The following is a 27,958-nucleotide window of genomic DNA, read 5'->3' on the forward strand; positions in this document are numbered from 1 at the left end:
TTATTATTATTATTATTATTATTATTATTATTATTATTATTATTATTATTATTTTTAATATTTAAACAAATACCACTACTGTAATAATAATATTAACTCTTGATTTTTCTTTGTCGTGTTGTAATGTAAATTCGGCAACTTAGGCGCGTCATAGGGAATAATTAAGATAGATTTTATGACTATTTTTGCCTTTCATACTGTTGTGTTTTGATTTGGAAGCGCCAGGTAAGAAACGCACATGTGTGAAGGCTTGGGACATGGAGTCTCGTGGCTTATTCATGTGCATTAAATACTAGTTTATTCAGGCAAAGTGCATTTGATGAGGTTTTAGATTGGCGAAAGTAGGGTCGGTAGGTTAATCCATAATAATATACTATAATTAACTAGAGATATTTGTGTGCTAGGGTAGTAAAATGGTGGATGAACTGTAGATAAATGTCACTTCTGAGCCTGAGCTGAGCTAAGCTGTCATTTTATTTTTATCAAGAGTGTGAGGTGTGTGATGGCTATCCTAGCGGATCGAGCGCCCATGACAACCGCTAGGCTATTTAGGCCTGTGAGGTTGATCACTGTCTAGACTCTAATAAATGAGAGTTGAGTTGAACAGGAAGGCTAGTAGTATGGTAGTACAATAATACAACAATCAGGCGTAGTTATTGTCACGTTTATCATTCATGTGCTGGTTAGACGAGAACAGCGTCCGCGCCAGGAGTTCCCTGATGATGAGGGGTCCACCCTATCCCCCACCCCCGGTCGGGTGAAGAAATTAAATTTGTCAGGAATTTTTTTCATTAAAAAATAATAAAACTTTGTGTTAATTATGATTATTTGTTTAAAGAAGTGGATACTGTATGTTTACATCGCCGTCGGCGTAAAAAAATTTATCTCACGAAGATATATCGTTTACTGATTTGTTTATGGTCACGTAAATATATCCACTCCCATATTTAAAAAGGATAATTTGATAGGAAATCATTCAAGTTTAAGAGTCCCCCTGTCGGGGGTATTAGTCCTCCTGATGTCGGGGTACTTACCCCCTTTCAGGTGTACCAGCCCCCTGTCGGGTAAGAGCTGGTGCCACCACATAGGGTAGCACTTCTTACACTAAACAGTTTTTAATCCCTAAAATTTGACAATTTAGTATGGCGTGCTTGAATTGTACTTTTGATTTTTTACTTGCTATTGATTTTTCCCCGACGAACTTGCTGTAAATTCCCTGACAGGGGTCCAAGCGGGAGGGTTCAGAGGTCCCCGACAAGGGGTCCTTTGCCTTCCGGACACCCCGCTAGCGCCGCCCCTGGGCGAGACATTTGTTATACCTTTGTTTCGCGAACTTATTTTTCAAAGATCGTTAGAGAAGGGCGAAAAAAAGTAAAAGTAAAATTTGTGTTCTTATTTAGCAAGTGGTTTTGCAAAAAATATCCAGGCCGAGGAGAAAATAAGAATAAAATTTTATTTTTGAATGTAAACTGTGTAATAATGGGATGGTTAAATGCTTTAAATTTATATAATTAAATATACTTATCTTATTTTTGGAGAATTTAAAGCAAAGGCAGGCGTAATAAAAATAAAGAAGAACTTTTGAAATTTCCGTTTTTTTAGTGGCAGCAGGTGCGTTTATTAGGCAAAAATAAAATTTGATTTTTATTTTAAAATCATCGTTATTGGCAGGCAGAAGTTTGCTAAACAAGCCGGTATAAAAATTCTTGCCATACACTTTACATAGCCTAGGCCAAACACACTGTTCCATTTTAAATCTTCATGACAACATATTTTTCAATATCTGTAGGTAGGCCTAATGCACCATGACTTCAAAAAAGAAGCTGGTAGCTGAGGGGAAGCAAAGACTCAATGAGAAGCTAGCATCTGTAGAAGAACAAGCAGCCTATATGCACAAGTTCATAGACGATATTATTTCAAAGGCAAGTGTTAATAATAATTACACATGAACACTAGTTAAGATAAAGTCGAAAGATGAAGAATACAGTTGTGGATTTTCCAATAATTGCTTCCCATAATATCTTCACAAGTTAAAAACAATTAAAAAAAAATTCATAATTCAAAGCTTGCACTCAATTCATTAAAGCTACTGAAAACATAGCTTTGGTTCTGCCCAAAATATGCTGTCAGTGTAACTGTCATGAATTCCTAAGTACATGACATATAGGATATAAACACAGTTCACAATGTGTAGCACAACTCACAAATACTTTTATTTCGTGTAACAGTTCGACAAGAATCCACCTAAACAACACCATTAACAGTGGTTTCTAAAACCTCCCTATCCTCTTACATACGCAAGCATTCGCCTTTTCGAAAATTCTCTATTGCATCATCATCAGCCAATAGCTTATACCCTACACTACTTCGTAATATCTACAACCTTCTAACCCCTTATCTCGGCTTCTACATGGTGTCTCTAATTACTGAAGTAGTTTTATATGATAAATGTTATTTTAGAATGTTCTATATTAAATGTGTTACACTTAAGGCAAGGAATGGCAATTTATTACAGTGACTTGTAGCTTTTTTCAGATTGAGAACAAAAATATTATTTTCTCCTGTGGGAAATGATTGATGTTCCTAGAGTACACCAGTTTAAATATGAAATGACCCTCAATGCAATTTTGACCGTGTACTTAATGTTTTATTTAATGTTTTAATAATGTTTGTTCTAGCCTACTTCAGATGCTCGTCATCTAATAACAGAAAATGATAAGAAATCATTCTTGAGGCATTACTCTGAAACAAACCAAGAATTGGAGAGATGTCTGGACAAAATGTACCTTATCAGAGCCTCTTTGCCTGCACTACTCAGCAATGGTAAGATCATAGCATTAGCAAAACCATCAACAGCACTACTAAAAGCAAGTGACCATTATAAATTGTGTGTTTCAGTATTATTGTAATTGCATGTGAATATACTTATGAATGGTGACTTTAGAGGAGAAATAAGGGGCACACTCCACCAATCCCCCCCCAAATATTTTTAGTAAAAATAATTTTTTGATAAATTATATACAACCCAAATAAGGTGCTAGAGACTTGAGGTCCCTGTCCCACTTGAATATATGTATTAGTGATGTATAATATATTGTTTTGTACTTTAAAAGATGCAGATTCTGATTGTACCGATGAAGAAGATTCTGCATCAGAAAAGTCTGAACAGCGTTTAATTGACCAAAGCAAACCAGTTGTTCTCAAGCCAAATGAAAGAATGCTAGGTAAAGGGAAGATATCATATAGCGATGATGTTACATCTACAGAGCGTGGCATTAGTTGTCCAGGCAGCATTGTTCACAGAGAGAGCAAAATATTAAAAGGTGTTTCAGAAACCAAACGACATCCTTCCATTAAGGATGACCAATCCAGTGTATTATCCTTGAAAGATGAAAGATTTGAAGATGTACAAAAATGCACTGGCAAAGCTGCTGTAGAAAGTAGTCAATACATGCAAGATACACCTGCACAGGTTGCAGAGAATCCTAAGCCATTGGTGTTAAGCTCATCCACCAACACCAGTAACCTGTTTGGAGGATCAACCCAACAGCAGGACAGAGTCGACAGTTGTCAGTCGGTCACAAACTCATCAGACTTTGTCCATGGAATGAAATACCAGCCAGACGCCATCTCTAGACTTCTTCAACAATCTGCCATGCAGCCAAGAATACCAAACACCACATTTGCTGATGACACTGTTCTTGATGTGTTAGTGACCGAGGTGATCTCACCATCCATATTCTGGATTCAACCAGTTTCCTCTCCACTAGCAAATTTAATGCATCAAATAAGGTATTATCTTTGTAACACACTGAATTAATTTGAATCCCGACACGATGGCGTGCATTTCGATACTTGGAGTATGTATTATACTATCTTACACTGAATTAACAAACTTAAAATTTTTATTCAAAGAGTACTGATGTTTTTAGTGTAAAATCAGAACAAAATATAGAACAAATACAGAGCTTTATTTTCTTTGATTTGTCAATCATGTAGCCAGGCATATTCAGAGGGCAGTGGTCAGATGCTGACGATTCCTGTGATTGGTATGGCGTGCTGCTCCTGTTTTACCCAAGACAATTGCTGGTACAGGGCCCGGATTATTGATATCTTTCCATCAGGTAATCTATGCAAATGAAGTATTTTTTGGCAAAAAACTATTATGCTTTTGAAAACATACTCTGTATTTTAAAATATGTTCGAACAACAGTAGGATTTGTCTTGGTCAACATTAGCAGAATGACTGCTGTCAGACCATTTTTGGGCTTTTCCTCTGTGCCAAAACAAGTATAAATGTACAAACATACATTTATAGACCACTCATTAGTGTAGTCTTATGCCATCGTGTTTGAGGACAACATATTTTATGTCTGAGGCTTCATTTCTCACAATATTTGTCTGTAATCAGTGGTATATTGAGGAGAAAGCGTAGGAAAATAAAAGAGTTTTTGGAAAAAAGTGATGGGGAAATTCATGAAATTTATTATTTTCGAATATCCACATCAGAGGTGTAATTGTTTGCTTTTTTCTTGCATGGCCTTGGTTATAAATGGTTAATTACCATTATGGTAGCGCACAAAATACTTATTTTAAAGAATTTGTCAGCTTACCTTGATGCTAACTATTATTTCAAAAAGCTGAATACTTAAAACGTCAATTGAAAATCGCGGTAAGTGGTACAGTCTTTAAAGAGCAAAAAATGGTGGAGGAATGCCAACTCACCATTCAGTCATTAAAACACATGATTTTAAACTACGCGGGTCACTACACATCTTCCTGTTGTGGCTCCCTCACATCATATATCTTTGTATGAAGGACTTTATGTCCTTATGTGCTGTAACTTCCAAAATCCGGGCTAAAATCCGGGCTAAAATCTAGTCTGTATTAGAGGTACAGCTACTGTGAAACCAGCAGACAAGCTTACATATGTCATGTGGTATTAGCGCAAACTCTTGTACCATGGACACTCATTGGCCTAATTATACTCGGGACTTGGCGAGTGAAAGGCGGAGCACATGGCCAGATTACTGATGCGTCTCTGCCGAAACCATGTGTTATTTTGTAAGTATATACAATGACGTGAGAGTTAACGGTCATACAGTGTCGACGAGCGGTAAATCATGGAGGATTGTCATTTCCCTTCAAATTCAACATGGTGCTTGTTTAATTCAGATAATATTCTTTGAACTTAAATTTGCTGGTGTTGTTAATTAGATGTTTTCTCTGGGATAGGATTCATGATAGCGCGATGTTTCGTCCTCGATATAGACAATATTCTTATACCTACAGTATGTGCGAGCAGCTACGGCTGTCACATGTACGATGTAGTTTCCTTAACTTTAGATCGTTCAACCTTCTGGTACAACACATTTTTTAAGAAGTTCAAACGTTGTGATTAAATAAATATCAGGAGTAAATGTTTTAGTGATCTTGCCTTATGATTAGCATTTCTTTGGCCTGCTGTAAATGCTAACAAGTACAAACAATTGCTGAATCATGTCCCAAATGGGACAGTACTTTTTTATTGCCTCTACAAATTTCCGAGTATCCACTTCAAGATCTGAAAAAGAATATACAGTACCTAATATTCTTATATATGTAATTATTCTGATTGAAAGTTATGTGTGTTTAGGAAGCAGGTCAGAGGTCGAAGTCAAGGTAGTATATGTTGATTATGGAAACTGTGAGAGGCTACCACTAAGCAGGCTTCGCTACTTACTGCCAGAGCTGGCTGTCCTACCAGCACAAGCTGTGTGTGCTGGGCTATCAAGGGTGAGTTTTAGATTATACTTTGGTTTTTTTCTTTATCATCATCATCATCCTCATTATCATGTCATAATCAGCCACATCATCTTAATCATTGTTTTCTCTATCTCTCTCAATGTAATTATCACTATCATCATTGTCATGGTGATTATGATTATACTCATGTCGTTATAATTAGAATCATTTTAATTATCATCATTATCATCTACCTCATAATAGCATCGTCGCCATCATTATCTTGATCCTTATGATGTCATGATATCAACATCTTTGAAATCATTAACATCATGATCGTTGTCATTATCATAACTGGAATTATCAATATCAGTTATCACTAACAGCAATGTGATATTTTATCACAATATATGAAAATAAGTTAAAGCTCTTATGATTAACTCAAAGGTGAAACCACCAGGCATACAGACGTGGACTCATGAGCAGACACTGTTTTTCGTCAAACTAGTTGTCAATCAGACACTTACGGCAAAAGTTACAGTTCGTTCCGGTACCCGAGCTCCATTGGTGGACCTGACATATAACGTCATGGCTAACCAGGCTGGTACCATGCCATTTTCAGAAGGAGAAACTTCACCAAAAATAAAGGTAAAAAATAGTATAGAGTATTATTGATGATTATTATTATTTTCTTTATTTTTCGCTTTCCTCAGCGCATAGACATCAGTATTATCAAAGCGATCAAAGTATAGAATCAAAAGAGTAGCACAGTATGCTTGTGACTTATACGCAGCTATGAGACGATGCCCGCTGTTTTCTTGTTGTCACCCAGTACTACCTAGCACAGTTTGTATATCTGTGTTCTTTCGTAGGGGGCGATTGTTAGATTAATGTTACTATTTTTAGAAATAGATGCATCTTTATTTCTTGTGTGGGGTGCATTTCCATGTGGCAAACAAATGCAGTGGACGCACTTTATGACGACATTGGTGACTTCCATCGTTACTAGGGGAGTGATGTAATTACAAATGGAACTGTGCTCTCTATTCCATACTGTCTTTGGTATTATGCAGTGGCACTGTATAAATCTCACTACATACAGTACAGTGCAATTTTGTGTGTGTGTGTGTGTTCACTGCTGAGAAAGAAGCAAACTTTCATAAATAGAATTGATAGCAGGTTCTGTGTTAACCTTACCAGGTGAACTTGCAATTTTTGTAGTAGAAACTTCATGTCCCCATAACTATATAATGAACCTTCTCATACTCTAGCTCTGCAACTCTTTAACAATGTATGTTGGCTCACAAAAATGTCCATGTGAACTTGTGGGACTAAACTGTTTACCTTATAAGCTTATATATCAAATACATTTTCCTGCTTCTTTGATAGACATATCAGGCTGACAGATTTCAGGGTCATGGTTTAAATTAAATTTCCTGTTCATATTTGATTTGAACTAGTCAAAAAATGGAACGGAAACTTTGCGCTCTGGAACAATTTGGAATTATGAGTTGCATGAAGTAGCTATTTGTTTGCTTGCCTTTACATCCTGGTAGGATTTATTTATTTAATTAATATTTTGACCAAATGTCTGTAAAAATTTAAAGCTAGCATAAGGATTACAACAACTGGAATGTTGTATGATCTATTTAGATTGACAAATAATTAATGACTCTCAGATGAACTTATGTTAGACGATGTGGTCGTAGCTTATGTAGCTAGTCATAGATTGGCCTACACACAGCCAAGGCCTACTAGAAGTTTATAATGTTGCTTCAGTTCTTAGAAATGCAGTGATAGTTAAACTGAGATTTTACTCAGGAGGATTGTTTGGCTATTGAGTTATGTTAAATTTGGGTTCAAAAGGTTAAATCCATCCATCATTGACTTTCGTGAATGTTTTTTTGTAGGTTAATGTCGCTGACTTGATGATTGAAAATAAACACGCTGCCCCCCTTATCCAGAATGTTCCACAAACAACTGTTCAACAAAAAAGTAAGGTTATTATTAGTAATTTTAAAGGTGGGAGAATAAACCACAATTAGCATGGGTCATTGTGCTAAATTGCATTTGAACATAGTGACTACCTGTCTGCTGTTGAAAGAGATTGCAGCTTCATGTTCACATCATTCCACAGTGACAGGGACTGAAATGAACCAGGGTTGCCATTTGACCTTTTTGACGGCCAGATTCCTCAAATCTGGCCGTATAAAAAATTGCCTGGCCGTAACGTTTGAAAAGTCACGGCCGAATTTGGCCGAATTTTTGAAAAGTTTACATTTTTTTTCAATATAGGCCTAATATAACGTAGATTTGTTTTGGATATGTTGTTTTTGTTAGCTTAAATTCTATATTTGATTCAATCGTATACCTTTGTTTGTACTTGCACTAAACACTTAATCTATGTTCCCCCTTTAGCCGATTTGACGTAAGAGAGTTTATTTTAAAAATAACAGTTACATTTAATAATGTAAATTGTTTAGATGAAATATACATTTTGTATGAAATTTATCCTCGTTTACGCTTTATGAAGACAGTTCAATGCAAGTTTGTACCATATACTGTGACGTGTGTCTTTGTATATGTTTCATCCTAGTGGAGGTTCTATCTCTTTTGGATTTCTTTTGAATATAAATTGAATACTGTACTTTAATTAAATTATTGCCCACTTGAATTATATAGCTCTAGGTGCTGCAGTGTTCTTATGTAGAGTGTCATATATAAATGCTCGATGTGATCATTCGGGTCCGATGGCACCTCCAATTTCAAGCAGTTGTGTTGCAGAGACTTCAAAGTTACTCTGGAGTTAGCTGGTTGCATATGAGAATGAAGAAGATAATTCTGATAGCAACATTGATTTATTGCTTTAAGTGCTGTGACAATAACATTCAGATGCGAATTTAGAAAAAGTTTAGATAAAAAGTATTTATTAAATAGTGTTGTTTTAACGCCAGTTTATGTTACCTAACTATGTCACTTAATTCATTTTAATTAAAGAGAGCCACGGATTTGACAATAACAGGCCCTTAAAATTTTTGCTATAGATCGACTACAATGTACCTTAATATTTAATTAATTTAAATCAAATTTAGATCAAAATTAATAATGTGATTTTAAATACTGGATTTATTTAGGGGGGTGGTGGGGAGTGAAAACAAGAAAGTATTGATCGCCCAAAGGCATCAGGTTATTCGGGGAGAAAACAAAAATTTCCTCTAAGATTGTGTTATCTTGATCGGATCCACTTTCGCCCCCCCTCCCCTCCCCTTTTTCGGCCCCGGCTCCTCCCCTTTCGGACATCTCTAGATTTGCCCCTGAATTGGCGTACATGCCAGCAACTAAAGAACATAGGCTCTTTAATATTATGATTGGGCTGGGCATGTATTTTATGGTGATAGATTAATTAAAAGAAAAACAGTGAAAGTTTAACATTGTTCTGGTTATATCATTTGAATTCCTTCAATTTCAAACGAATGACCGCTGATTTTCATGTAATTTTTGTAGTATTTCAAATGAATATGTACCCACTGTTGCCTTCTAATCGGATGAAAATCTGGCCGATATCGAAAAAAAATTTGGCCAAATTTGGCCGTGAGATGGCATGTGTTTGGCCGTGAAGCCAGAGCCGTAGATAGAGAGAGTTTGGCCAACTCGGTTTCAATCACGTGACTTACACCGGCCATGTTGTCACCAAAACAAAACAACGCGATAGGGTAGGAAGTTAGCAGTTATTATAGATGATTAATGCTCTATAATGTGAAATACCGTTATGTTGGGTTTGGGGTTGCTGCAATCGATCCAACAAAGAAACAAAAATGTATTAATTTCCTTAAATTCCAAAAAGGAGGAGGATTTGGGATTTTATTTTAACTTTGCATGGCGATCGAAAAATCTCGCTATCCACGTAGTAAATTATAAGGCATGTACCGCCCGCCCCACTTCGCGGTAATATATCCACCTACTACTACTACTACTTAGGCCTAGACAGGCCTAAATTTCGGTACTTCTTCGGCCGAACACCTTAAGGTAGTACTTAAATCAGCTTAATTACGATGATAATTTAAAAAAAAAGGAAGAATTTTCAAGCAGCAATGATTTATAAAAAGATGCAATGTTGCACTTTGCTGTTAAATTATATAACTAAATTTCCAGAAAGCTACATGAAGTATCAGTCAATACGTCAAAGGTAGCTTAAATTATAATTAAAAATAAAAATTGAATCCTCCAATAAAAGCGAAAACTTGTCCAAGGAGTCCTGTGCTATGCAAACATGCCCAATTGTGCTTTACAAATCAATTAATTGTGCAACTAAAGATTTTAAAGATAAAAATATATTTTAAAGATAGGCCTAATTGTATTATAATATATTGATTGTTTTAAATCAAAACGTTTAAATGTTTTACAAATTACAAATCAAAATTTCAATGAATAGTAAATAATGAAAAATAAATAATAAATAATAATAATAATATTATTAATAATAATAATAAATAATAATACAGCTGAGAAACCAATGTTAAGGCTATAGTTAACGGCAGCCCTACCTTACCACTCAGCCACTCGACTCGCATTATGTTATTTTAAAAAGTTCATAAATAATCACGGTTATTGTTACACATTGAATGAATTTATGTTATTTTATATAATAGGTGAAAATCCGACATATATAGAACCTCCTGTATCGCATGACAGTCTGTCAAGTCATTCAGTGACTGCGCATAAAGAACCAGTGATCCAAAATCCAATTTCAAGAGCGAAGCAAATCTGTGAGAGGTTGAAGCAAGATAAGGAGGCCAGGGTCCATGATTCGAATGAGGCCAGTACACTAATCAGTACTAATGTAAAGGATCAAATATCCAAGTTGTCAAGATCATCAAGTGGTGTGTCTTCAGCCACAAACCTCAGTTGCTCTAAAGTATCTCCAGAAATAAACCAGGCAAGCCATCAGAAGGATCTGGGCTCAAGTGTTGGAAACACAAGAGCAACCAGCAATAGACCAGTAATTGGAACCAAGAACTCAAATAAGGTTCCAAACATACCAAGAATGAATATCAGAATTAATGATGAAGCTATTACAAAGGTTGAAGTTCAAAGTGTCAAAAAGGGTCGAGGAAGAGGTCGTGGGAAGCATCAAAGATCAACTAGATCAATTTCAGATGCTTCTTCAGAGGATAGCATTCCAGGTGGACTAACAGCAAAGAGGGATAACACTCCCAGAACTCCATCTTTTCAAAAGGATGATGTCATTGAGAAAAGGGTGGTAACCAAAGAATTGAATGTTAAATCTACAGAAATTCCGTCCCTTCCTTCAAGCAAAAGTTCATCATCACCAAGTCATGAGTCATTAACAAAGCCAATTGTTGTCAAACCAGTTAACGAATTAACATCCTTGCCAGAGAGAAAGCTGAAGTTTGATGCAAATGGCTGTATTGATATAGCAGTCTCTTACGTCATTAGTCCCACCGAGTTTTACTCTCATATCATTAGCAGTGATGCTTGTAAGTTGGATTACTTGATGAATGAGCTTAATGATCACTTTGCGACTAGTTCGTGTAAGGATTCTGATGACAACTTCAAGGTGACAGTTGGAAGCATCTGCAGTGCAAAATTTTCAAAAGACAAGTTGTGGTATCGGGTTAAGGTACTAGAAACAGAAACAGCAACAGATTCATCAGTGACGTTTGCTCACATTCACTATGTGGATTTTGGAAACAAAGAATGGATTCCACTGTGTGACCTTCGAAGACTACCATCTTGGTTCTTTGATCTACCAGCCCAGGTGATTAGATGTTCTCTTGCTCATGTTTCTCCAAAGAAGAGGAAGAAGGAGGTGACAGAGGATGCCTTGAAAGAAGGTTTGCTAATGCTATTACATTGATACCTGTTCGTTTATTTTATATCTTTCTGTCTTTGCACTTTCGGTTTCAATGGATCGCACAACAAAAAATCAAAAGTAGAATTGAAATCAAATTAAGAATAAGTTAGTGAAAAGTATATAAATTATTTTTAGTGTTTTACAAGAAAGATGTCTTTTTATGCTGCCTTTTAACATATTGAAGATTTGAAGTTTTTGGTGGTGATAGATGTGAACCTAACAAAATAATTTTAACCATGTTATTTCCACTTCTAATGAAATTCAATGAAGCATAGAGATTGATATGCAATTATAATGAGCTTCCCAATATCATTTCAGATGTTTGGTCAGTTGCGGATATTGAAAAATTTGTTGAACTCGCAGGGTATCTTCATAGGCTGACAGCTAAAGTGATAACTACCGATGAGAAACCAAAGTAAGCATCTAACCTGCATAGATGAAACGCTAACTGCTTTTAATTTAAGATCCTACAGGATCTGTAGCAAGGGAGCTTCAGTGTCATGCCAGTAAAGCCTGAGGTATCTGCAGTCACAAGGGCACCTGGCCTAGCCGTCTAAGAGTATAGTCTGTTAGGGAAATATTTATTTTATTTTCTAAGCCGGTGATAGCTGGCCTGATAATGTCAGTTTTGGGTGTTTAGAGGTGGCATAATCTAAAAGAGTCGCCTTATGAAATGATGCCAAGAAGTTTTTAATATACATGTTCTGTGTATTTTTGCTTCAGAAATGGTTGGATATCTGTTTAAGTGCCCCACAGTACCATAACTTTCTTTAACATGTGTTCAAACCGTATTTATCTGGAAAAAAAAGCCCCAGGGTGTTTAGTGTTGAGGAGGCATTTATTCGATGGAGGCATTTTTGTTTTCTGGTGTCAAATTGATATGTATACACTCGCCCCTTAATTTCCTTGTAAATGTAGAACTACATCACATAATTGCCATCAAAATATTTTATTTAGAAAAAATGTAATTCCACTGGTGTAAAATATGAAATAGACTGTGTTAAGAAAGATGTCCATTAGATGTGTTTAAACAGTCATTTAGGGAGGTTGATGGCATTTGTTCCAAATGAGGGGCTGTTATTCAAAGTGGGGTGGTTGTTTGAATAAATATGGTATTTAAATTGAGCAATTCAATTTGTTGAATGATATTTTAAGGATTTTTACAGTTTTTATGAGAGACAAAACTTTATATACAACTTTATTTCAACACAGTGGGCAAGCGTACAATATGATAGTAAGTAGTATTATCAACGGCAAACAGACATGTATCAATGAAAGGTTGGTGACCTTGGGTCATGCTGATTCAGAAGTGTTTAACGCACAATTTGGTAAGCATGCTTATGTGTTTCTGTTTGTTTTCTTTTTATCTAACATAAAACGTTACAAATTGTATGGAATTGTAGTTAATACAAATCAATGTTTATTTTACTTACTATAGCTATTGATATACTTATTGTTTTTACTATTTGTAGCATTGCAGTATTATTATTCTTGTATACAGTAATATCTCCCAATTACGTACCCCTCTGTCCGAAAAGGGTTCGTAAATGAGCAATTTCGTAATTCAGGGAGTTCAAATTTTCAGCATCTTAGTGTGGTGAGGGTAGGCCTATGCTACATGTTCAAGACTAGGTAGGCTCTAAGCCTTTCCATGGGAGAAACATTTTGTTGCACAATATGACTTGTATTTTACTGTTTTCTGCAAAAAATATAATACTTCACAGAAGCCAAAATTACCTGTGCTCACTGTGAAGTATTCATTGGATGATCAAGTATTGAGATTTACTGTACTGTATTCCTGAGTAAGCATGCAAAGCTCAAAGATAATGTATCTCAGCTACGAACGATTGATATTTCTTGCTTGAAACATAGTTTTATATCATTTTATAGGTTTGAATGTTTTCTCTCTTAGCTGATGTGACAATTTAAATTATTTCTGAAGACTTTAAAATACCTTTTAAAGTGTTTTTGTAGTTAAATATGATTGTTTGTAATGACAGCACCGCATCAAATTCGGTTCGTAAAATCGAGAGTTTGTAAATGGGAGGTTTGTAATTGGGATATGTTACTGTATATTATTAGTCATTGATGTTTAATCATCATTTATTGTTCTATTTAGATGGTCCTGTTGTCAAGATAGACTGCAGTGATATAGTAGATAGTCCGAAAACGTCCAGCCAGACCACTTCACCTAAGAGCCTGCCTTCAGACACGCACCAAGAAACCAATGATAAGAACTCTATCAGCCCTGACATTGTCGACGCCCTGGAGAAGTGGAATCCAATGACGGAAGATTACATGTCACAGCGTAATTCTTACAGTATCGATGTTGATGACCCGGGAGTAGCAACAGTGGGTTACAGTATGTATATCTTATTTCAGCCATCAAGACTTCCTGGCCCATAACCAGAATTCCGGATTCCATAAGATTGTTTTCTTTCAAGCTATAGGGTGCCTATGTGTCCTGGTGAAGTACAGGGAAAAATGATGGTTTTCATTAAAGGAAAGGGTAGTGGTATTGTTTGTTCTGCCGTAAGCAAGACTGTACTCAAGGAAAGACAAAAAGTCCTTAAGTTTTTTTTTTTCATTTTGTCTTTCAGAAACAGAGAGAGTTCATAAGATTTGTTCGTTCTACGCCAGAGGGGATATTTGCTACCAAGGCGACTCTTGTCAGAATCTGCACTCCAGAGGTAACATTTTAATTTTTCTTGCATATTATAATTGTATATGGCTGAACTATTAATGCATTATACTGTAATTTATAGTTTGTATAGCTAATTATAATTTAGCCCTACTATTGATATATTACGTAGTGCTTCTAGTGGTATGTAAGGCATTTTAAAATAAATAACGGAAGAAAGAAAGTTGCTTGGAAGTAATTATTCTCCAAAAATGAGCCGGGCTTCTGTCCATGTTCTACATATTATGATTTGTGGCAGTGTTCATTTTGGTATTAATATAAATTGTACAACCACCAAAATGAACACTGCCACATATTATGATTTGTGGCAGTGTTCATTTTGGTACTAATATAAATTGTACAACCACCAAAATGAACACTGCCACATATGATTTGTGGCAGTGTTCATTTTGGTACTAATATAAATTGTACAACCACCAAAATGAACACTGCCACATATTATGATTTGTGGCAGTGTTCATTTTGGTACTAATATAAATTGTACAACCACAACAAACATTTATTGAGATATTCACACAATTATTAACAATGACTTTTTTAATTCAGAAGGTATGGAACTAACAATTATAAGGATGATTAACTACTTATTGTCATATCCTTGCCCAAGCTGGGTATGAGGTAATATTGTACGGTGAATCTTGTTTGCAGACGCACTGCCCAGCCTACTAGTACACGATATGCCACTTTCCATGGTCCATCTGCAAAAGAAAATCCTGATTTTTTTGGGTTGGCAATCAACCAGTCATATACCCCCCCCCCCCAACCAAACAATAACTACTCGGACAGACACCACCCACATTTGACTTTACCATTGTTAAAGTGGGGTGGACAATGTTAGGTGGGCTTGTTTTTATCCTGCTCTACAATAGAATTAGGTTACATTTTGTTATAGATTAGATTACATCGTATCAATATATACAATTTTAAATCATTCAATTCTTTTGACATGTATGATCATGTAGGTTAATAAGATACTAATATCTTATCTTTGTGTCTGTTTTGATTAAATTGTCACTATAATTAATATTTCTTCTTGCATTAATAGCAATTAGAAAATTAGACATATAATTTATTAGTAGTAAATATCAAAAGAGCTTTTTTACAGCATTGATTCCCAATTAAAATCTTTAATTTCCTTTTATATAAAGTTTATCTGCCTGCATCAGTTGCTAATTGCTTGCAGTGTTTAACTCCTCAGTAATAACCGTATGCCGGTTCTACTTTGAGAGGTTGGGATGTTATTGGGGTGACTGGTGTCCCAACCGCCATGCTTTACCAAAGTTTTTGAAAAGATCGAGCAATGGACAAAAGGTTTACTTGCTGTTTAGGCAATTCAACAAGAGCGTTAGTCATTGTAAAGGTAATTAAGATGAGGCCAAAAGAATTTGTGTTGCCCAAGCCTATAACTGACACAAAATTTATATAATGTACGGTTGGCAAATTTTTAAAATAAAATAAGTTAAGGGTGTTGATATTAGTTGGGAGTCAAACAAGGGCATTTAAGGAACCACTGATTGAACTATATGTTACACTCAACAAATGTATGCTTAGCCTGGCTATGTATTTTAGAAGATAAAATGATAAAATTTGCTTAAAAAATATCTAATGAAAAAAAAAATGAATAACATATGCCAATTCAACACACTCTAATGCTGCAAAGGTATGAAGTCTACCACATTTTGTTGGAATGTCCGAAAAAATGCCATGGTCTCCCACACCTTTGTGAGCTGTCAAACACCTCCTGAATTCCCACTTATTTTCTGTGAATTAATATTCTTCTGTATTAATATCAATTGTCTCCCTGTGAATTCAGCTGGAAATGCTTATCATCACACACAACAAAATACAAGGTTAGAAAGTTCATTAAACCAGATCTAGCAGAAGTGCCTTTTCCCAACTTAAGACCCCTGCTCTTGCTTTATTACCAGAATTTAGTGTTATACTGCACCAAGTCTGTTATTTTTGTTCAAAGGAGAAATGTTTGGTGGTGCTGTTTAAATTAGCATTAAAATTTACTGTAGTTTTCAAATTTATGATCAGAATGTTAGGCATTCTTTAGTAGATATTTTTATCAATGGTAGAGAAGCATGATATAAAATATTTTGTCTAATATGCAAAAAGGCACAGATTCAGTCATTGTATATATTCAGTCAACATACTGAATACCTATAGTAAATATATAACATGTTTTATGATGATTTTGAATATGTTGAATCAGTTTGACTGCAGTGAAAAAAAACAATGACATGTAGTGTCTGTAAGCATCAACTTTTTGCATATAATTGACAGTTACATAGATATGTACTAGTTTGTAAGTTACTACAGTATGTTAGCAATGAAGAGTCCAGATTCTAGTGGTTACCATAAGCCAAAGGCATAGGATGAATGATGGTTGATCATAAGACTCTAGACTTATGCCAAGTGTGAATGCATTAAAGAATTTAAAAATACATTTTTTGGCACCCGGTTACCACTAAAAAATTCTCCTAAATCATCACCACTTATAATTGGTTTAAATAATGATGATAATCACCCATCCTAGAATAATTACATTCAATCATAAAAGTTTAAGTCACACCAGTGGTGTATCTAGCTGGGTGGGGGGCGACCAAAATATGAGGGGGCGTGGAATTTATTTTTGGTGGCCATGCCCACTGAAAAATATTGCTTCTTAGATTCCCGAATACACGTTAACCGTGACAGCATAAGCATAAGCCTAGCCTAATTTTTTTTGCTTCGAAGTTTTCGAATGGGGGGGGGGCGCAAGCTTTTTGTGGGGGTGGCATGTGCCCTCCCCCCACGCTCCCCCTTGGATACGCCACTGAGTCACCCCTCTTCCCTTAGTAATATTTCACCTTTATTTGCATGGAAGGAATGCAAAGTATAATTCATAGTATAAAATAGTAATCATTAATTGGGTGTCACCACTAATGATTTAAAATAATCACCCTTCCTAGAATAGTTGCATTCATTTTTTAAAAGTTGGTCATCCCACCTCCCTTTATTCGCATGAAATACATAGTATAATTCCATTAATTGGGTGTTTCTTCTTATTAAGTTTAATATCATTGTTTGCTTTACATTTATGTCCTATTAACATTTTAAAATTTAATTCCTAATCAACAAATAACACCACATTAAGATGATACATGAATAAAAAAAATGCACCATTTGATGCTTTTTTAACAATTGAGCTTTAATATGTGTCTTAGAAATAAAGAGTAGATCTTACTTTTGCAAGATTTGGAACCAGTACCATGGTATTAGATGACAAGCACTGGATTGACGCTTTCCAATATTTTATTACTGCTCACTGTCATAAAAAAACACAATCGCATTTAAACTTTGTTTTGTTTCTTTATTTTCAAAGAAAACCCGGTCAACAGCCATGATCGAAAAACAACAACAACCACATTGCGCTCTCGCATAAAACTATTATAGCGCCCTCAACATTTCAACTATTGTTTTAATTAAATAATAATTTTTCTTCTATTCAAGCACCTTAACCACAGCTTCACTCTTGTTTTGACTATCAGATCATGCATGTTTACATTCATTCTTGTTTTGTTTTCAGTTTAAGTAGACAATGTAAAAAATATATGTTGATCTTTTTTTTCAGCAGCTTAGCTTACTCGGCTAACCTGGTGGTAGCCATGTGTGGGCTCTGAACACTGAAAGTCTTTTAGGCCTTTAATTTCTGGTCAATTCCATCACTGTTTTTCTTGTGTTTCAGCTAAATTGCTGAACTAGAATTTACAATAGCACACAGCCATTTGTATGGGACGTTAAACCTGTTGACTGAGGCATCTGTGCAGTAGAGCCCATGTGCATGTTACAGAATGCCATGTGCTCTTTGAAATAGAAACAGAAATTGTCTCCTGGTGTACCGCCCAATTCACCAGAAGTCTCTCAGTGGAAAAGCCTTCAGACTTTTGTGGGTTATCCTTGGTGTGTTTTTTTTTACACAAGGTGTACCAAAGCAGACTAAAATAGAAAAAAGCCACTCTTTGTACTATTGGATGGATAAAGACAATCAACAGTTTACTTTTACATTTTTTATAAATCATTTTTCTACGTGGTTTCTTCTTGTGTCTTAGATTTAGGGAGCGAGAAAGTAGATGCCTACTGGACTGACAACCCAATATCGCTGCCGGAAGAAGGCAGTTGTGTTGCTATGCAGGTAACTGCATACCACAGTGCATGTCACTTCTGGGCTCATCTGCCATATGGTGCCAAACCTCTGGAAGATGTAAAGGTGGAGAGGAGTGGGAATGCAGTGGAGGATGAGGGCGAGACCCTACAAAGCCTTGTAGATTCAATAAAGTAAGACACTATGCAACTACTTAAAAGCGTTTTAACAATAGCAATACAAAATGTTAGTATATTTAATCATTTCAATCAGTCAGTCAATGCAACATGGATTTGTATAGCGCTAGTTTGAACTTTAAAAAAATACCAATTTGATGAAGTAATGTGCATTGTGAATCTTTTTTTTTTATTGGGAATCTTGATATAGGCTTGATTGATTGATTGATTATTATACAACTGTCTAGAATTTCATAATGTTAATTTATTTGAAAAAATGTTTTTTTTAATGCATTCATCTAACTGTATAATACTTTCCATTAATGCATGATACACATCTTTACTAATTGCTTACTATTAAATGTTGAAACCAGTATTATTTATTTTAAACTCTGTGTTATCCATTATTAAAAACAACAAATTTTCAAGATCACTTGTTTAATAAATCAGAGCAGAAATGTATTTTAAATTATATACAGTTCTTCCACAAGTTAACGACCACTTTTGAGACTGGCATTTTCATTTATGGTCTTAAAGCAGATTTGTCTCTAGTTAGAAAAATAATTAAAGGTCAAGGTAGGAGAATAACCTATAGGTCGCAACGCCATTGTGCTAAATTGCATATAGGCATGGTCCATGCACTACCTAGCCGCTGTAAAGAGATGCCTATATAGTAACTACATGTTCACATCATTCCACAACGACAGGGACTGAAATGAACCATAGCATCGGGGTAACCCCTTACTCTTCCGAAAGATGCAGTGGGTTCTTTAAGGTGCACATCAGCCAGATGTGTACGCTAGCCCTTCATTTTTGATCTATATCGGAGAAGACTTGGTTGTACCAAGCAAACCCTGGTCAAGGAGCAACTGGAAACAGCGCCGATGTTAAGGTTGTAGTTAGTGGCGCCCCTGCTTTACTGCTTGGCAAGAATTATGCTCTTGACAGTTTTATATTCTAAAATTACAGTCATATTTATGGGAAGTCATCCCATACTCACAAAACTGACCTGTTGTTAAAAGCAGTTGGAGAATTGGTATGTGCTAAACACGCAGAAGATAACACCTGGTATCGAGCCAGAGTCACCTCAACTAACGCAGAAGAAAACACAGTGGAGGTACGTGTTATAAAACGAAGCTGTGATATTTTTATCGAAAAATAGCTCAGATTCAGATATGCTAAATGTCAGAATGCAGCAAATAAAATGATTTTATAACATAACACTGAAAAAAATGTTAAGCAGTTGCCAGCCATTTAGCATCATACCTTTTAAAGAAGATACAAAGCACTCAGAAACCATAAAAAAACTATTTGCATAGATAGAAAATGAAGAAGCACATCTCTAAGATGATAGCATTTTCACTTTTGCTGCTCCCTGGCTTATTTTTATTCTTTATGTTTGTGAATTTGCTGATTTTTTTGTATTTGTAATCTTTTTATATTGTTTTTGCCAGAATGAATAAAATAAGATAAAATAGAAATATTTAGTTAAATACCATTTATTTTAATATTTTGTTATTCGCTTAAAAGCATTTAACCAGAAAGTGATTTATAGAAAGGTAATTGTCCTTTTATAGTGCTTTTAAAAACAACATAAACACAAAACAATTAAAAAGACAAACAATACATAATAGGAAGTAAACTCTAATAATCTAAACATAAAAATTGATGATACAAAACAGAAACTTGCACCACCACATATTAACGCTCTCCTGCCACAAATAATCACAGAGCTATTGAACAACTAGAGTACTAGGAGACGAAGAGTTATAAATGTGTACTCAACAAGATAGCCGCCGTAGGAAAGCACGACCTTCAGGCTTAATATACATATTATAACCATAAATAGCCCTCTGACTAAATTATTATTTCATTAATCATTATTATTATTAAACTAGTGTAGCCAAAAAGAGGCCAGGTGGAGTATCTGATATTAAAAATAAAGTACTGTTGAATGAAAATCAAAATCACATATTTGCTACAACGCAATACTACAATGCTCAAGTTATATTTTTGTACTCAAAACTTTCAAGGTTAAATTGAGGGCGCCCCATTGAAAATGATGCTTAGGCGTATTTTGATTGGCTGGATATATGGCAGCCACCTTGTTGAGTACACACACGCAGCTTTGCGTATATTGAACATTAAATGCATTGGAGTTAGTGCTCTAGTATTCTTTATAAAACTCTACTGTATGTAAATAATAGAGAATCATATTTAGCTGAGAATCACTGAGTGTGTGCTGAACTGTAGAGGTCACTTGGGTCCCTAGTTCAATGGACCTTTCCGCCCTGCTGCCCTTATATATTGTTGCAAGGTTTCACAAAACTACAGTGTTAAAACATACACAAACATGTGTATTTGTGGGACAACCTATGTGTTTATGAGAAACATATGTATTCCTGGCCCTGTTCTGATTGGCCAGTTGTGAACTTTGATTGACACGCCGGGAAGGTCCATCTTATTGCTGCTTTCGTTGTGTTAAGGCTTCAGGACTGAAATGCACGTTACAGTACTATAGTGCACCGTCTTTCAGAAGAGACGTTTAGTTTCTCGTCCAAGGCGGCTCATTTGCATGTTATTTCCCTACTCTTATCGGGAGAAAAAAATAGGGGGCGGGATTATCTTCACCAATGTACAGACCATCATCACCACTGATGCAAACACCCCAGAGAGGTGTTTGATCCAAAGTACATAACTGTGCCATTATTAAGATAAATAAAATTGTAAAACTTGGTATCTGGGTTTAGAAGTTTGACATTGATATAATCTATGCAGTGTCAAGTTTTCAATAAATGATGCCAAAAATACTTCAGTTATTAGAGCCTTTCATAAATAAACACTGCTGCTGAATAAGTGCAGCACCACACATTATTTTTTTGTAAAGCCTGTGGACTTTCCTCAAGCTCTGTCCAGATTATCATATTTTCTTTGACAAAAAAAAAACAACTGTTGTATGCCCATATATAGTCATGATGTGCCTATATATGGTCATGATGTGATGTCATCATGACCATATTTAGGCATGTCAAAAGTTTTTATCAAATAATATTTGATAGCCTGGACAGGGCTTTTGAGATATATTGTACTTTGAATAAACGTTGCAGAAGTTAACCGAGAAACCAAACAAGCTATGTCTGTTTTATCATCAAGATATCATTGATTAAGCGATTTCTCATGGATTAAATAATACTGACATTGCAACTAGTCCGATAGGTTTATGTGCAGTACATGATATCTTTGTAGCACTACATTAATTTTTAATAAGTACTACTCTCAAATAGGCACTGCTCTCGAATAGACACCATACTGAAAACCTCAAAAAACGTTTTAAAGCACTGCGGAACATTTACAGTTTACTGTTACTGTAATGTGTACTTGAGCCATTAAAGTCAAAATTCAAGGTAGTAGTGGGCTTTGCTCTTGCACAAACAGCAATAGGCCATCAGAATATATTCTGATTCTTAAAATTGAGGAAGTATAAACACGAAAAATTAAACATGAAAAATTAAACTGTATTGTTGGTCTTAGCCATTATGGTACTGCTAAACAAATTAAGACTAACAATGTATAAATTAGGTTCTACTCCAAAATAGAGGAAGTATAAACATGATGAATTAAACATGAAAACTTAACTGTATTGTTGGTCTTAGCCATTCTGGTAGTGCTAAGCAAATTGAGACTTAACAATGCATAAATTAAAAAAAAAACCATTTTTTAATAAATCTTTGCTAAGAGATAAACAAAGAAAATGCTAATTAATGTGTAGGTTCCTGACAATTTATGCAATTTTAAAAGAGATTCCTTTTCTTATGGGCCTTGTTTGTTATTAATGTATTTGTATAATATATTCTCCATTATTGTATACAGTATAGTTACATTATTTACGGAAAAAAATTGTGATATTTAAATTGTGTTCTTTGATCACAAATAAAATGCTAATTATAATGTAGGATTCTGACATAGTGTTACTAGTTACGAGAAATTACTTTTTTATGGGTCCTTGTTATTAATCTGTCTGTATAATTTCTCTCTTATTGTATACAGTATTATTACATTTACTTTACAGAAAAAAATTTTAATATTTAAATTGTTTTTTTGATCACAGGTGTTTTTCCTTGATTATGGAAATTCAGAAGTTGTGCCCGAGTCGAGCCTACGACCTATGCTACCACAATTCCTACACCTTCCTTTCCAAGCAGTTGAGTGTTTTCTGTACAACCTTGAAGTGAAGCAATTTGATGGAGAAATTGATGAAGCAAGGTGAGGTTATTTGCAAAGCATTGTGCCAAATTATTTATATTAGTGTTTTAAATGTTATTGATTTATTGTTATTGCTTAATGCCAGTATTTTTTTTATAAATAATTTATTATTAAGTATTAGTAAAGCCTGGTTTCCATAAAATTGCTACACTGTCGCTACAGTGTTTTCAATCCAATTGTTGTCATGCATAGCAGTCTCCTACGCAATCAGGAATGCTCCCCTATTTGACCGACCAATCAGCATCACCGATAACTGTTGGCGATAGCGATTGTATGGAAACCAAGCTTAATAATATGCTAATAATAACTATTAATATTGTTCTGTTGCTTACTGAACCATTGTGCCAAATTGATGTTTAGCAAATTGTTGTTGCTCTTTCAGACTAACTGCTTACATAGCACTTGTAATACTTGTCCGTTTCGTAAGGCATTTTCCTACCTACAAATATGTAGTCTGATCTAGGTAATTGCCTCTCCTTTAAAAAATGTTCCACTTGTGCAATTTCTATAGATGAGAATTTCTAAATCTGTCCAACCTTCTTTCTGCTTTTTTAATTCAATTACCATGTCTCCCTATCTAAGCAGAAGGCAGCCTGCTAGTTTTGGGGAGCCAGCCTATTGGACATCCTCTTTTCCCTACCATCCACCTCCAATGCTTAGACCTGTGTGTAAGCCTAAACATAATGCCATCACGTATAGCAGAGAGGTGTTATTGTCCCTGAATGTTGACACTAAGAAGTTACTCAAAACCTCAGCATACCAAAAAATGAAGGAGTTAGGCATTCTTAGAAGGGCAAGAGGTTGCAAGGGAGGAAAACGCAAAAGGTCTTCTAATGCACCCTCTAATATAGTAGTTGATGCTCGCAACTGCAATGCTGTCTGGAATTTGAACCTTGCGTTGTGGAAGGTGTTGTCGAAGACAGTTAAATTCCCTGCATATTCCTTTAACCAATCGCTTAATACCTCTGCTTTTACTGCAACATGGCCTCAGCAAGGAGCTACATCGACAATGGCTGCATGTGATCTGAAAGGCTACACTTTCAATGGCGTTCTCATGGATGGAAGACTTGGTGGTAGGGTAGGTGTCCTTTCAAAGATACCTTTCTTCAATTAAAAGTTATAGGTGTGTGTTTCTGTGATCTGTGAGTTTAGAAATGTTCTTAGTGAACCCTTTGAGATGAGTTGGCAAAAGTTAACAATATTCATTACATTATACAATTTCTGCATCACAGTACAGTAATGGTTTTACGAGTAGCCTGGAGGAAGATGGCATGCACTGGTAGTTAAAAATTAAGAATGCTGATGACTGTCATTGAATTTAAAGCATGCCACATTCATACAATCTCCAGACACTCTGCTTAGTTCTTTCCACTTGTTTTAGTTGTAGCATTGGTAGAAGTTAAGGACATAGCCCAATAGGATCAGCAGTAGTGTGAACAGGTTGTATGTTGAATACATAAGTACAATCTTGGGTAGGATTTTCTAGCCACTTCTAGAACATTTATTATGGTATGAGTTTCCATTTAATAATTTCAGACCGTACGTTACTAGATACCATTTTTATTTTTAAAGCTTAGACAGTGAACTGTGTGCATTTTATGAATCAATAATCTTCACATTTTAATGTATATCAACCAGCAAGATTTCCTGTCCACTACTCTGTATTCTGTGCTATCAACCACTTGACCATTCCATCAAATACTTCCATCCACTTGAATCCCTTGCCAGTAACAGGATTCCTCAAGAATTGGCTTCTGATGGGACTCACAGGCCCGAGGTGCCTTCATGCCCTGGTGAGGTCAATGAAGTAATCTCATCTGGGGATTCAGAAGGGAAAGCCCCTGGAGCTGAGGCATTCGGGCATGTGAATAGTGAATTTCGTCATCAATATGGATGCCAGGGAAGGGCATGCTTTTGTTTATCTGGGGTGTTCAGTCAAAAACCCATCACTACCTACATCCAGCCTCTTTTACGAACAGAAAAAAGTTTCCCATCTTCTCGTCTACATTCCTTAATAAACCATTGACAATTTCCAAGCAATCGGTATCTGGTAGTGGTCTAAATAAGATTTGTGTGTGTGTGTGTTTATGCTGCCCATTTTTGTGAAGAAAAATTGGCCTTCACCCTCAGTCAAGCAATTAATGTTTACAACTCTTGATGGCAAGGTGCTTAGAATTGATATTTTAAAAATGGAGTTTTTATTATCTCTTAATGTTTGACATGTTCTATTATTATGTACATGGTCTTGCATGTACCTAACATATTCCATTGTCTTTTCTTGTTTTATTATTAACATCTATTTATTTAAATTTTAAATACTATTTCAATTCAGCATTACTGCTATGTGTTCAAATAAACCATTTATTTATCTATCACAAATTAACATATTATACTCTCTTATATTTGCTATCTCATTGTTTGTTGCATTGATTTTTAGCTTATGTTTGGTAAAGTAGTTCTGTAACACTATTAATTATATTTTATTTTTAGAAAATTTCAAATATAATTTCTTCCTTTTTATAGGAAATGTTTGGAAGAAATGACGAAAGATAAAACACTAGTAGCACTGGTGAAATCAAGGTTAGTTTTCATATCTATTTACTATGTTAATATATCAACCAATCTTCCTCCAGTTAGACTCCTCCAAGTCTTCCTCCAGTTAAACTCCTCCAACAGACCTTTCCGCTAAGCCCTGCCCCGCCCCTTGGACATTTGGTCCCACAAAAGGACAGTGTTAAGACATACGCAAACCGGTGCGTTTGTGGGACAACACATATGCTTGTTCGAAACACACATTCCTGGCCCTGTTCTGATTGGTCAGTTGTTAAGTTTGATTGACATTCCGGAATGTTCCAATTAAAAGACCCCCTTTCAGCAGCCCCAAATCAATGTCTATCTTTTACCTTTTATAATAATTTTTCTAATTGAAGACCAAAGCTGCTAAAGACCATGAAAACCCTGGTCCCTAAAATGGTCTTTAATTGGAGGGAGACCTGTAACTTCAAAACTAGTAGTGTAAATTCTTATTTTGTTGTTATGTATTTGTTTGGATATCTTTAATGTGATTGTTTATATGTATGATTAGGATTTGTATATTAAAAATGCATACATAACTATTATTTATATAATTATGTGAAAATATACGTAAAACATAAGGAAATGTAATATATAAAAGGAAACTCCAACAGCACTGTACAATCAGTACAGATATTTATAGCTAATTTGTATATATACAATAATGGTATTTTATGTGAATCTGGAAAGATACCATAATGCTGGTGCCCCAAGTTTTTCCAGACTCACAGGAGTCTCCCTGAAATCGGCACGTTCTCTTGCACTTCCGGTAGCACACAAAGATCTTGCAGAAACTAACCCATCTGAAGTAAATTCAGAATATTTGAATGTACTTTAGCAAAAGACAATGCAGAATGTAATTGAAAGTCAAGCTTTTATTCTGCTTTAGGTTCAGATTTGGCCTTTTGCTAGCTAGGCCTAGATATTCACTCACCGAATAAGGAAACAGTTTTCTCAAATTATGTACCAATTAAATCTGTTTTGTTTGTAATGCATCAACGAATGAAGAAGATGCTAATTTAATATTGATTGTGTTTTGTATCATTTGGAGAGGACGAATGAACATGCCATAAACTAGCCATAAGATAATTTGCAATAATGTCTATTGTAAAAAGCGCAGTCTGAAAGTTTGGCGCAGTGGGAATGTTTCGTTTTCCCGAACTCCATGCCGAGGTTTAAATTTCACGCTGTGCATTTTACTTGTGTCCTTGAGCAAGGCGCTTTGTATGCACTTCTTTTCTCTACCCAGGAGTACCCAGTAGGGTTAGAATGAAAAAGTGCTGATTATGCTGCTGCAACATTATGGAATATTCCCCCAGAGAGCTCAGCTTGTGTTCCATGGGTGTTTAATCCAATGACCGGGGTAATAATAATAAAAGCCTTGGCATAATGTGCTATATCTGCATAGTCCGATGCATTCTTGGTGATTAAATCACCCTCTGCAGATGCCATATGTGGGGGATTCGGTAGGGGATTCTTGCGCATCATTTGCTACAAAATGTAAATATCGGAATTATAGTATGTACAGTATTTTGTTTTCATCGTAATCTTCTCTTAATACATCGCACCACTGTAGATGGACCCTGGCTTGCACACTGAGACCCCAAAGAGGTCCCAGCACAGGCAGCACCAATAGAGAGTGTCTTTTTCTAATTGGATTTGTCTATAAGACTACCGTTATTATTATTTCAATGGTTTTCAGTATGCCGAGTGGAGTACTTCATGTCGTACTAATCGACACCTCTGGTCCTGGGGACATGTACATTAATCAAGAACTTCTAGACAAAGGGCTGGTTGTTTCTACACCAGTTGCTACCAACAAACAGCCAATCAACGAGAAGAAATCAAAGAAACCGGGTAAATATGATGATTGTATGCTGAGCCCTGGATAAGTCGAGATACATATGGTTTCTTGAGCTGTTATTTTATACTTGGGTGCTTTCTTTTTATAATGGAATCAAACCTTGATTTGTGCTTTTTTAATGCAGAATAAGAAGTGTATTTTAAATATCAAAGATTATATTAGAGGAGAAATGCGGTTTTTTTTTAAAAATTCATATTTTCCTTTAGAAGATATACTTTTGTTCTTTTTTACATTTGTAGTATATCTGCCATCATCATCCTTGTATACATTTAAGGTTTTAAAAGAAAATAACTTAAAACCTTTTCCTTCTCACTCTTGTTTTAGAGTCAGACAATGGTTGCATGTTGTCACAATCACAATTCTATTTTCTTAAAACTTAAAACACTTGGTATGTATTTTAGAATATGACTCCAAATGTTTACTAATGGTACAACTTTTGTATTGTCCATCAATATCTTTGAATAACAAAATAATATATATATCCTCTGTTTCCTTTCCACTTATGGTTTAAATATTGAATACAATATGGTGTTGCCATTATCATATATCTTGTGTGCTCAAAAATACTTATTGCATTTAGTATTTTTGGAGGAACTGTATTCAAACATAGGCCTAGGCATTTATATCTTTAATTTGTTGAAAAGGAATTATT

At 35.3% G+C, this 27,958-nt stretch overlaps 1 protein-coding gene across 4 annotated transcripts; it reads left to right on the forward strand.

The window, feature by feature from the left end:
• The first annotated feature begins 229 nt into the window (after positions 1-229).
• Positions 230-27,958, forward strand: LOC117100914. Of its 4 annotated transcripts, none has more exons than XM_033240757.1 (19): positions 230-350; positions 1,790-1,922; positions 2,679-2,823; positions 3,114-3,792; positions 4,000-4,124; positions 5,636-5,775; positions 6,172-6,372; positions 7,635-7,719; positions 10,374-11,579; positions 11,918-12,014; positions 12,812-12,927; positions 13,719-13,961; positions 14,200-14,289; positions 18,398-18,623; positions 19,575-19,722; positions 22,714-22,868; positions 23,454-23,946; positions 25,392-25,448; positions 27,145-27,280. In XM_033240757.1, exons 2-18 carry the CDS (start codon positions 1,806-1,808, stop codon positions 25,419-25,421), a joined length of 4,296 nt encoding a protein of 1,431 aa, XP_033096648.1. In that variant the 5' UTR covers positions 230-350; positions 1,790-1,805; the 3' UTR covers positions 25,422-25,448; positions 27,145-27,280. The 4 variants fall into 4 exon arrangements, with proteins under 4 accessions (XP_033096648.1, XP_033096650.1, XP_033096651.1 ...); XM_033240759.1 differs by having other exon boundaries at positions 3,120-3,792; XM_033240758.1 differs by having other exon boundaries at positions 240-346.

The sequence above is a fragment of the Anneissia japonica genome, unplaced genomic scaffold, assembly GCF_011630105.1.
Source record: "Anneissia japonica isolate Jap-2015-1 unplaced genomic scaffold, ASM1163010v1 scaffold287858_len863314_cov180, whole genome shotgun sequence".
Classification (NCBI taxonomy): domain Eukaryota; kingdom Metazoa; phylum Echinodermata; class Crinoidea; order Comatulida; family Comatulidae; genus Anneissia; species Anneissia japonica.